The 13,043-nt window shown below is 35.7% G+C and overlaps 1 protein-coding gene across 1 annotated transcript in view; it reads right to left on the bottom strand.

Moving 5' to 3' along the window:
• PHTF2 (putative homeodomain transcription factor 2) overlaps window positions 1-12,858 on the bottom strand; it is a gene marked incomplete at its 5' end in the record, with an annotated part of 30,176 nt that extends 17,318 nt beyond the window's left edge. The window contains 5 exons of the mRNA XM_027903477.1: window positions 148-276; window positions 2,648-2,866; window positions 5,632-5,790; window positions 7,067-7,268; window positions 12,692-12,858. Of these exons, the coding sequence (XP_027759278.1) occupies window positions 148-276; window positions 2,648-2,866; window positions 5,632-5,790; window positions 7,067-7,268; window positions 12,692-12,858 (876 nt within the window). The remainder of the gene's footprint in view (window positions 1-147; window positions 277-2,647; window positions 2,867-5,631; window positions 5,791-7,066; window positions 7,269-12,691) is intronic.
• Window positions 12,859-13,043: the final 185 nt, after the last annotated feature.

The following is a 13,043-nucleotide window of genomic DNA, read 5'->3' as shown; positions in this document are numbered from 1 at the left end:
AACCCAAACAAACAAATGAAAAAACCACAACCACCCAAACCAAAACAACAACAAAAAATATAAAACACTAACCATAAAACAAGCTTATTTTTGGTAGTGCTTAGACCTCTAAACACAATATTTGCACAAAGTAAAATGAATACTCACTCTGTTCATTATCATACCACTGATTTCAAGCACAGACATATCTGCTTTCTTGCAGTCATTACCCTCCCATACAATTGCACTTATTTTTTCTAGTCCTGGATTCAAAGTGTGGATCCAAGGTAAATGACTCTGGGAAAGATAAGGAATATATTCCATCAGAGTGAAAAATCTATTGTCATGTCAATATGCCTTTGTCAGCAACACAGAGACAAAAAAACACACTTTAGTCTAACAAATATTGCTGTACAGGATTTATTTCTAATGTATATTAACATTATCCCTCAAAATCATCTAGTTCTTTTCCAAGAAACAGCTGGGAATACAGGGGTCTTTCCTTCTCCAAATTCTTTTTTCTATTACTGTGAGTAATGAAATGGATGAGTTAATGTGATTAAGGATTTTTTTGGTATTTTTTTCATTCAAACATATCAAAAAAGAGAGAAATATGAAAACAAAGATCTACTTATAAGTTATCCTTAATTCTGCCATGTTTAATGGACTTTTAAATTACTATTTCCCCCCTAACATTCTGAAAAGTATTCTTCTCAGGTTGACCCCAAGGAAATCACTTTTTTTTTTTATTTGCTCTTGTTGATATCTGTGTACTTTACAATCCTTTTTAGGGATAAAGACCCCCCCATATGCAAACTATATTTGGCAAGGCTCAGAGGTCTCAGAGAGGTAGGTGTCTAATCAATACACGCTGCTCCAAGACCCAAGCAATCCCAGGCCAATCTACTGAATGCACTTAGAGCTGAGGGACCTTTTTCTCTAACGACAGAGCCAAGTAAAAACTGAAGAATATGAAAAATGTTGAGGTGACAAGTTCTGCTGAGGCCATTTCTTGACTTTCCTCAGCCCTGTCTCACTCCTCTCCCATTCAGGTGATTAAAATTGCTCTCAACTTTAGTCTCCTGGCACTACGTGCATCACACTACCGAAAGTGGTCGTGCTGGCTGGGAAAAGGGTATGATAATATTTTTTTAATTTTAACTTATCATTGATTAAAACTAAACCTTTATTTTACTGCTTGCTTTATCAGTATTTATCTGAAATCTTTGTATTTTGCTAAGTGCTTCATTATCTCCCTTTTTACCTCCACTGGATGAAAAAAAAAAAAAAATTTATATTATTTAAACAGTGCAAACATTTTTTGCAGGACTTTCTTAGCCACAGATTCACAGGGTCTTCCTCTAGAGGGAGTATCAACACCAGGAGCTGAAACTCAAAAATTCAAAATCTGCAATCAAATTGAAAAACCCTCAATTGCAGAAAATCCAAGTCAGTATACATACTGCAGTTCAATTCACTACTGCAAGGCTTACACTTTAGTGTTTCGTGCAATGCAGGCAAGAAGAACTAAAAATAAATCAAAAAAGCAAAGACTGCATGAAATCCAAACTGATATCTCTTTTGGATTTGTAGGATTTTTTCTGTTGTAGGTGGGGTGGGGAGAAGGCTCAGCTTTGAGGGGCCCAACTTTCTAAAATCAACAAATACATCATTTTTAATTCTGGCTGTGAGTGAAGAACCTGTCTTTTGAAATTCTTTTCCTCAGTAGCATTAACATCATCCCTTGCATGACATTCCTTAGTTCTGATGACCCACATACATGACCTGTTAAATGGTTTACCTTAGCAATGTAATTAAAGATAAGACATGTACTACAAATAAGACTGGTACTGAATAGCACACATGAACAGTTTTCATCAAATGAAGACTAAACCTTGATTGATTGTTAATGATCAAGTATTAATAACGCATTCTGTCCAACATTAGCCTAAGACAGGTAACAACTGTGCTGCCCAAAAAACCGCAAAATTTTCAGAAATGACTGTCTATATGCTGCTACAGAATACCAGAAAAGAAGGGAAAAAAAATTATTAGATTTCAGGCAAAAAAAATTATAAGTAAATAGAATTAGGTATATATGATATGTGACATCATATATATTCATATATATAGCATTAGATACTGTGTATGTCATCTTTCTGTTTGATTTTTATACATATACATTTATACATAAGCAAACAGAAAAATGTCTGATAAGTGCTTACAAAAAAGTAATTCCACTAGAGAAAAAAAAAAAGGTGTAGGGGGAGAAGACTCCATCCAAAACCAAAGCAACAAAAAGCAAGCAGAAAAACAAATTAAAAACTCAAAGAAACAAAACAAACCCACCAAACAGAACCCTTCATCAGAGTAAACTTCAGTCAATCAGTACTTGCCCTGAACTAGAACTAAGATTCAAACACTCAAATATTCTATAAGCTATTCCATTTTTGCATATTGTCATATCCTCTTCATTTGACAAATTAATGACTGAGTAGGAGAAATCCTACTCAGGGTTAAAACTATAGTTTTAATTCTATCAAATCACTTTGGCTTTGCTACTTTCTGTTACAGGGTTCTTTCTCCCAGGCCTCCTGTGACATGTGATAAAATGGAAAATTCTGTACTTTTGTGTAGTGTAAAAAAATCAAAATTGGCAGATACCAACCTGATGAAAGGGGTCATCTCTGTATTCTTTCTTCACACATGGATTCACTTGAGGGCTTTCCACATCTGTCTCACTGGTACAGGAGGAGTGACACTCTGCGCAGTGTAGCAGGTCCTCCCACAGCACATCTTCGGTTTCCGACTCCGGCCTCGCACTCTCAGAATCCTGTCTGGAGCTTGAACACCGAGAACTGCAGCTTGTACCAGATTTAGGTGTATCCTGAAATTGAAATTTGCATTGGAATTAATGCAGCTTTTTTATTCTACATCGTTTCATGGTAGAACAGCTATAAAGTTCAAATTAGTTAACCTGTGTTTATCTGGGGTTTTTTTATGTTCCAATCCATTATCTTTCTCACCAGAAAGATTTAGATGTTTATTGAAGGTGTGCCTAACAGGTTGCACATGTTAAAACACTATACAAAAAAACAACAGTCCATGACTCCTGCTTTGTTGAGGAGGGGATCACATAAAGAAGGATCAAATCATATTAACTATTAAAAGGAAAGAACAACTTTACAGATTTTTAGAACTCATCAGTTTACAATTTAACAGCAACTATCAAGCCTCCAGCTATGTCTCAAACTCCTCAAGAATTGACTCTCAAAGTCTCCTAAAATCACTTTGTTACTACTTACATACTTTCTCAAAGACAGAGAGAGCTTGTTTGAAGACACAAATGCATCAGGTATAGAGGAAAGGGTACACATAGCTAATGCCAATTATATGAATAATCTGCACAGTCATATATAAAATTTTAATTATTTTAAAGAACCTGCACTTGAGAAACAAGTACGCCTTTTTAAACTCATATTTTACCCAGCTGTTAGATAAACAAAAATATTAAGTATGGGACATTCAAATGTTCCAATGTATACACATGAAATAACCTATTGTTGTCTTCAGGACAAGAATGTGGAGTTTTTAACTACTTTCCATAACAAGTAGAATCCATTTCCTATAACACAGAGATAAAGTATTAGAAGCAGTACCAGCCTACACATTACTATCCTCTGGCAATTTCCATTCCCTCTTAACACAAAATTTATTTCTTTCTACTAATTTCTCTTGAGAACATACACAACCTTTTACACTGAAAAAAAATTAAGCAATGTTTTGACAGACATACTAACTTATTATGATTTATAATGCATTACTATCTAAAGAAATGCTCTTCAATCTTTCTGAAAACTACGTATTTTATGTAAACAATTTTGTAAATAAATATTTAGAAAAATTTGGTCTGAACTCTTTCTTGTTTTACAAAGTGAGGGATAGCATCAATGCAGAAAAAGTCTGAACTATTTTTTTCTTAAAAATTAAAAATTAAGATATTTATAGAAAGCAGTCACTCCTGGGTACCATTGAGGGTTTGAAGTTAATAAAGTAAGTACATTAAAAAGAGCTTGCTCAAACAACAATTAAGTTGACAAGTAAACATGAAGGTGAACAAGAGCTTGCTCAAACAACAATTAAGTTGACAAATAAACATTTTCTTAAATGTGGGACAGAATTGAGAGTATATGCACTGACTTCACTAATTAATTTTTTTTTTCAATACAAAGAAAGCTTTCACTGATTATAAAACTATTGTTTCATTTCCTTTGTCATCATGTGGGGGAGGCGAGTTGGTAACAACAAAGAAAGGCTTCCTCTTTCGTGGCATCAGTCAGAGCAGTAAATGGGGAACAGGGGTGAAACTACTGCCAGAACTGCACACGGAGTGAACTTTGTTTCTAGAGTTTCTGAAGGTATCTACACAGCCTTTCCTTCCTCTGAAACATTTTATGCAAGAGAAAATAGAGTTAAGAGAAGAAGAAAAAAAAAAAAAATCAACTGTAATAGTTTCTTTCTGCCTCCTCTTGTCAAGCACTGCAGCTGCACAAGGATACAGTCAAGAAACATCTTCTGTAACATGAAACAAGCAGTTCCAAGTATTGACCTGTTCAATTATCCCAAACCACACATGGAAAAGGCATGAAACACTCAAATCAATAAGCCTTCTGGATCTTTTCAACCAAAGTCTGTGGGAAATAAATGAAAGAGTAGAAGATCATCTAGTGAAGTCTCCTATGAAAAGCATCAAGGCTTTGCAGTTGTGATCAGAGAAAGCAATATCTGAACCCTTCCAGGAGACATTTCTTATATCAAGTAGAGAGCCTACTCATGAGGCTCTGCCTGTCAAACCCACCTGGCAGTGGACTTTTGTCAGAGCTGATTTTATTCTCTATACTCTTTTGGCATAGTCTTAATGAAAAAACAGTAAAACAGTCTTTAAAGTGTTCTGTACATCTGTTAAGTTGCATATCAAAAAAGAGCATAATGTTTTTTAATAAATAAACAAAACCACAATAGGATATCCCTTTCTCTTTCAATGTCTGAGTCCTTACAATTAAGGACTCTGTTAATATGGAATCTATGAACTCCCCTCTTCATGATGTCATGAAGTCTCTTAAAATTTCAGTATCTTTACGCATTAACAATTATGTTAAGACTTCATGACAATATTTTAGATTGTTTCAACAAATATGAGGGAATGAAAACTCAGAGTCAATTAGACTTCTCCACAAAAAAGCTAGAGAATCCAAAATACAACCTAAACGGAGAGAAACAGGAGCAAGAGCATGATGAACATTTGTATATTGCCAATTATTACTGTTTCTGTAACAAAGCAAATTTCTAGAGGAGATAACTGGTGTCAAGAGACAGTAACAGAGTTGCCATAACCTGAGGCAAGATCTACAGAACATATTTTAGGCTCCTTATAACAAACTGAAAAATAGGATAAACCTCTTGATTTCAAAACACTGTCACTAAACTAAAACAAAAAAAATCTCTGTCCCCCATCAACATGACTTCCAGCTAATTGACTCCTAAAATCCAATACAGGAGAAGAAAAAAAAGTTTGAGGAAAACATACTTATTAGCTAAGAAGTCGAGAAGTTTTAACAATTCACAGACAAGAAGCAATAGAAATGAACATACCTCCAGAGGATAATGTTTCTTGTAATGGTGAGATTTCCTGTTTCGAAGTGTACAATCACTAGAAGTGCGTTCCACATTGCGACGTAAAGAATATCCAGTTTCAGGCCCTTCCTCACTGGAAACTTCATCTGATAGATTTGTCACAGTCCTGTGAGTATCCTAGTGCAAGAAACACAGTATCAGTAAGACTTACAGTTATATACAGTAAGTCCTGTTCTCAACTATTGAAATCCAATTTCTTTCTACAACTTTAGTATCTGTGCTCAGTTAAACCAGATACTGGTGTATTTTCAAGTGTCAAAATTAACTGGCACCATTAGCATCATGAAACAGAAATTGTAATATCAAAATCAAAATTTTTGAAATGAAGTGCTAGTTTTTATCATACCCAGGAAAAATTCCAACGTTCTTATTTTAGATTTGATTTTGTCTCAATTGAACCTACCAAGAAAGGCTTAGAGGCAATGTATCTACATTGGGGAAAAAATTGTAAAAAAAAAAACCAAACGAAACACAAAAAAACCACACCAAGAACACCCTAACAAAACTGTGATGGCAGACAGTCTAATACTGAGTTATCAACACACAGCGTACAAAACTAACATTTATCCCTTCTCCCAAGCATAAAGTGCTACAGACTGCATGCTGAGATCACTAACTTATTTCACTTTTCATTTAACTGATTTTGAACTAAAGTTAAAGTAGCCATTACAGCAACAGAAAGAAAAAAGGGCAGCAAAAGGATCAACTGCGAAAAGCTTTTTTGTATATTCTCATTTGTTATGAGATCACCAGAAAGGACACTGTAAAGTTTCCTTAAGAAAGTCTTCCTGTCATCAGTGAAACACAAAAAGGACAAAAATAGCAAAGCTGCTCTCTGTGAATATGACAAATCCTTCCTCTCCTTGAAACATCATTCTCTCTTCCATGACAAACTCCATTTTCTGAGATGCTTCAGGGGCAGGACATTTCCCCCTTTTGACAGCTGAGTTGTAGACAGAAATAGGGACAGGCAGAACAGTCTGGGGTGTCTTCTCTACTATGTTTTGCACTGGCACTGAAATGTTTTGATTTTCTTCAGAGGAAGAGATGAGAAGGAGAGAACAGAGGACGATATTCTAGTCTGTGCCAATTTCTCTTTATTGTGGGCGTCCTCACAAAGCAAGCTCAACATAGACAACATCTCATCCATTCTATCAAAGAAATTTAAAACTGTTTAAAACTCCTTTTTTTAAAAAAAAATCCTTGATTGGATGAATTTCATGAAGAATGTAAAATGCTTGGAACTGATAAGACAACTGAACCTTGCTATCGCTGCTGAGAAAGCACCTCCTGCAGAGCAACAAAGTGAAATTTTTGCCTTGAGATGAACCTTCCTCACTTTCATCATTTGATGAATTAATAATCCCCCTCTGAAAGCAACAAGCACACTTACTTTGTGATGGCTGTGATTGCTGAAGACCTCTCTCGCTGTCGAAGTGCTCCACCCTGTCTCTTCTGGCCTGATCACTTCACAGCGACGCTCGTGGGTCTGCACACATTCTTCACTGCCTTTACCTGTCTTTTTCCCATCAAGGGACACGTAGCCATTATCAGTCTCAGTGGATTTATCTATTGAGTTTTTTGCTTTTTTAGATCTATATTTAAAACAAATACATAAATTAATTATTCTCTCAATTATTTCCCAGTCTAAATCCTGCTTATGACTCTCAGATCCTGTTTTAGTTCTACTACTAAAAACATTCTACTACAAACAACATTAACATTTGATGCCTTATTTGTAACTATTTAATCTTCTAAATAATACTCCTTATTTAACAATTTTAGGAAAGTATAAACTGTCAGAGTGTGTGAATGAAACGTGCATCATTATCTACTGAAAGAAGAGAAAAGGAAACATATGTTTTAAAACTAAAACGTTCACAGCAACTTTGGCAATAGAAGAACCACGAGCCTCAAATGTAAATGAGAAACTCCTCTATTCCACCTCTTAGAAAAGAGGTATGATAGAAGTTGCTGTAAGAATTATTAATTCAAAGCAAGCATGCGATTTCCTGAAGCTGCAAACATGCTCTTTATTACTCTATACACAGATATTTGTTGGTTTAAATACACTCTGCTTATTGACAACTCTGCTAAACAGAAGGGGATTTACCCTTTTCTATATTATCCCGTAACACCCCACTAACATTTTTAAGTATATCTTACAAACACAATAATTATACCTTTTTTCAAAGCACAAAATCTTAAGATCATTTATAATGGTGAACAGTCTTCCATAACATCCTCTAGAACCAAGACCCTTTATGAGTCAATACATGTAGCAGCAAGACTAATGTAAGAAAAAGGCTTTCTCAAAGCAGACATTTGGATGATTGCACTTCCAAACTAGAAAGTGCAGTGGATGAAGGAATGAAAAGGAATAACAGTTTGCTACTTTACTGACAGAGACTACTTTTAGTCTCCGATTAAGATTCTGTATTCTCAAAGTAAATTAGATTTTGCTTGTTAGATTCTCAGAATGCTTAGTGGGCAAGCGGAGAGGTGGGGAGAGAGCAAGAGGAGAGTGTTATAAATAAAACTTCCAGAATTTTGCTTTTTATTACAAGCAGAACACTGGACAAAGATGATAGAACTACCAAGAATCCGTTCAGTTGATCTTGTGCTCCTATGAGGGAATATGCATTGCCTTTCTCTTTAAGGTGCGAGGCATTCTGTGAGGGTTTGGATTACACAGCAGAAGATTAAATTCCTCTTTAGTATGTACATCAAACAAATTGGGAGAATTTGGATAGTCACCTTACATTCCTTCCAAGATAAGGTATCCCACACATAAAGGGGAGTGCTGAACACAAAAATTCATTAGGAAGAGTTGAATAAAAAGGGGAAACAAACAAACAAACAAATACTGCTGTTGGAATGCAGACAAAATAATGAAGAGAAAGGACAGTGTTACTCTAGTGTATCATCCTCCTTTCCCATCTTTAATGTCCTTTCCTCACCCCTAACTAGAAAAAAGTTAACATTTATATTTCTCTCAAAGCAAAGAAACTTCTGCTCCACCTCTCTTGTATGAAGCTGTGGAACTCACTAGTATTCCCTGACCTACTTCCAAAATTCTTGGCCAACTGAATTTCTAAAAGAATACAAAACCATCAGAAACACTTTCTGCAGCTACTATATATTTGCATGGATTAAGTTTTATTATAAGCTTACAAAAGTAAAGAGCCAGCACATGCTTTAGCATGTGTGGTGTGCTGGAGATCAGTCAGTGAGCCTCCTGTTTGCAGACTGCCAATGTGAGAGCTCACATAAGGAGCTTGAATTTTCTAGGTCCATTAAGATAATCTAAAACATTACTGAGGCTTTGGACAAAAAGGTCATGCTATCATCAGTAAACACATTAGAACTTTATTTCCGTGCCATTCCTTAATGCCACTGTTTAGCCAAGGTAATGAAGATAGAGATAGCTCAGGTTATTATTGGATGGAAAAAATTTGCTGTTCCATGTCTAGAATAAAGCAAGTACTGGCCTTTAAGTGGCAACTCACTGCAAAAGTTTCAATAAGGTCAGTTGTGAGTACTAAGAAAGTAGCACTAATATTAAATTATCTGCAATAAGGAGGAATCCAGAGCAGCCAATTTGTAATTCATTAAATATACTTCCAGCACTATTAAAAAATTTCTTTTTAACAGTGCAGAAGCAAACACAGTTCACATCACACGCACACACACATGCAGTCAGAGACACTTCCTCCACAACAGGAGTGGATTAACAAGACAACTATTCCAAGTTTGAACTGAGAAGTTTTTATACATTTTATATGAAATTTTAAAGCTACTAGGAAGAAGTAGCCTCAAAAAGTTGAATAAGAACAGACAAGAGAAAGAACTTAGACATGTATGCACAGTTTGTTCAGACAGGATTTCACTACTCCAGAAACGTGTAAGTGCTAAAATCACAAGAGGAATACGACTCATCTGATATCAATTAAGGCTCATTCTGAAAAATAGGTAGCCTGTCTGAAGTCTTTATTTGCTTCTAACATAAAAGCCAGTTATCTTTTGTAAGAATCCCTAAGTGTAAGCCTCAAACCAGAAATAGCATACATTTGGGCTTCATATTAGGCTTTCATGCACTATATTGTGTTGAAAACAAAACCAAAAAACCCACAGTTTTGCCCTAGCTGACAGAAATGTATAGTTTCCTAGAATTACTATATATATACACATCATTAATCAACTTTTACAGTTTTATGCTAGAAAAAAGTATTTAGAGCAAGACAGACAATGCCATGAGTAAATCCAAGGTCTTAAAAGGCTTGAACATGTGCAACATCTAAGTCAAGAATGACTTTTAGTCTTATTTATGCCTTAGCTATAAAAAATACTAAGGAAGACTTAAATCAAGTTTCTGGAACACTTTAGATTTTCACTGTCAAGTACTCTATTAAAATGTATTTCCATTGGGGTTGGTCACAAAAACTCTCCTCCCTGTTGCCACTGTGAAACTTTTAGAAAAGTTATAAGATTTCCATTGGAGTAAGGACACAAACCAAAGTCCCAAATCAGTACTACATTCTGAATAAATCACCTGTTTGGATATTGCCTTCTTTTCCAGTGAAACTAATCAGTATTTTCTAAACTGCCACTGTGCTAGATTAAAGTACAGAATTATATTTTATCAGTCAGACTGAGTTCTGCCATTCAAAAGCATTTTTATTGAATAAACAGTTCCAGATTACCAATGACCTGAGGGTAGGCAAATGGTCTAAGTACACAGGGTCCTGCTCTAAACCTGAGAACATAATTTCTGAGGTTAATTTTGAAATCATGTATTTATAACCTATACTTAAAAACTCCAGAAAATGTATGTCAAAGTTTAATATATGCAAAAAACAGCTGTAAATAAACACTAATGAGACAGTCTAATGTGCTTATCTAAAGAGCTCCCAAATATGTCTTAGAAAACAGGACAGATGTCACTGTGAAGCTTCCTTGCTCTGAGGTTTCCTAAGATTTTCTTTAAGTAACATCACCAAGCAGTCAATCTACTCCACACTGTGCTCTTGCTTCCTCGCTCCCAGCCCCACTCTGCCATCCCACTGTGCTGACAAAGCTGTTTGCATTACCATGAAAAAAATTACATGAAGAAACTGAACCGCATGGTTGAAAAAAAAAAAAAAAGATTATTTTTGAACTGGACAAGTTCCTCATATGGTTTGTAATGGCTCCAGAAATACAAACAACTGTGCCTCTGCAACTGAAGAGGTGACAAAGGACTAAGGGCTATTTACAGCATTCTCAGTCACTCTGTGCTCTTTTATCCTTTGAAGATACTGTACATGCTAAGCAGTAATCATGGAGGCTTAACATCTATATATATATACACACTACCTCTCATTAAATGGTTTAAACAAGTCTTTAGAGAAAGTTCCAGACAGCCCTTCTCAACTGAAAACAGTCTGAGCCCAACAGGAGGAAAGGTAAGGAAAAAATTAATCTTCCAACACTCCTTATTGAAGATCAGTATCTTCAAGGAATGGAAAAAATTGACGAGACTACAATCAAAACATACAACAAAGCAATGCACTCAGACCAGAAAAACAGCCATGGTGCCCTTTACTATGACCTACCGTTTATCAAGCCTAGATTAATCTACATAAGAAAAAGTCAAGTGAACTCTCCTCTTGCAATATTTTAAAACATTGTTAAAACTTCTTCAAGGTTGGAAGTAGATATTTCCAGAATGTAACATAACATAAGTTTTCCCAGTGGTTAAGAGCACATATCACAGGTATGACAGACATGTTAGTGTTGCCATATTTAAGATGCAGCATGCACAACAAAACATCAGTGTAATAACTTGCAGTATCCCTTTTCTCATTTCACACTATTTGATGAACATATTTTCACTTGTTAATACATGCTGATACATAGTACTCAAAATACTGTGTGTATAGCATATCTTGAACACAAAATGCTATAGAATGTTTTTTTCTAAAAACCAGAGCACTGCATCAGCAGATTGATCCTTTCTAAGACAGATCTGGAATCTAACAGGTTTAGTGTTTCTTCCAATCATTACAAAACATACCTTTGATGTTTATTTATAAACTAAACACTGTGCCTCTTTGAATCCTGAAGGTTTTTCCTTTAGAAAAAGTGTGTGATTTGATGACAGCAACAGAGTTCAATAAGCATTCTTTCCAAGTAATAAGCAGCTAATGTAATAAAGTAAAACTGAAGAACTGAACTTTTCTCATTGGGTTAAACTGAGTTTTGTTCCTGATAGCCCACACAGAGTACTCCTAATTAACTAAAAGTTAATTCTCTACCTCGCTGTCGTGAGATCCCACCTGGAGTAAGCCAAGCTCCAGGGCCTCCAAGAGCCCTAGATGAGAAGGACATCAACCTGCTGGAGCAAGTCCAGAGGAGAGACAAGAAGATGATCAGAGGGTTGGAGCACTTGTCCTATGAAGACAGGCTGGGAGAGTTGTGTTTATTCAGCCCAGAGAAGAGAAGGTTCTGGGGAGATCTTAGAGCACCTTCCAGTACCTAAAGGGGGCTACAAGAGAGCTGGAGAGGGACTTTTTACAAGGGCATGTAGAGACAGGACAAGGGGTAATGGCTTCAAACTGATATAAGGAAGAAATTCTTTACTGTGGGGGTGCTGAGGCACTGGAACAGGTTGCCCAGAGAAGCTGTGGATGCCCCATCCCTGGAAGTGTGCAAGGTCAGGTTGGATGAGGCTTTGAGCAACTTGGTCCAGTGGAAGGTGTCCCTGCCCATGGCTGGGTGGTTAGAACTAGAGGATCTTTAAGGTTCCTTTCAACACAAATTATTCTATAATAATTCCATATTTTTTTCAAAATTATTGCATCAGCATTTGCAAAAATCAAGAAAGAACACATTAGTACATTTTCAAATACTCAGGTAAGTTTGCTATTAAGAACAAAAAACTAGAACAACAGAAGTTTAATCATTACATCAATGTTTACTTATTTAGAAAAGGGATAGTGCATCTCTAACACATATGTAGCCTTAAATAAATACAAACCCTGATAAAAAGAAAGCAGCATGCCAGATATCTCTGAAGACAGCGCCAATACTGCAAGAGGTGCTTGTACCGTAGCTCTGCACTGTTCCCTCCTGTGTGTTATCTGTGGTACTAGAGCCATCTCCTTCCCTATGTACTTCCAAATGTGCTGCTTTCCTTAATTTCCTTCATCAGAAGAGATTAAAATTGGAAGGTAGCTTTGTAAGTGCAATTTGCTAGTTCTATAATGTGTTCAGCAGTTTAAGCATGCAAAAACAAGCAAGATTTCAAAAGTATTTTGCTAAAGCTTTATCATATAAATTTTATAAATTCCATTTAATAAAACTAAGCATTGCATATTATCATAACACTT

Source organism: Empidonax traillii, unplaced genomic scaffold, assembly GCF_003031625.1.
Source record: "Empidonax traillii isolate 1590-97213 ecotype Southwest subspecies unplaced genomic scaffold, ASM303162v1 scaffold968:size590757, whole genome shotgun sequence".
In the NCBI taxonomy this organism is placed as follows: Eukaryota; Metazoa; Chordata; class Aves; order Passeriformes; family Tyrannidae; genus Empidonax; species Empidonax traillii.
Note: the sequence above shows the minus strand (reverse complement) of the source record. Positions and strands in the feature narration are given on the sequence as shown.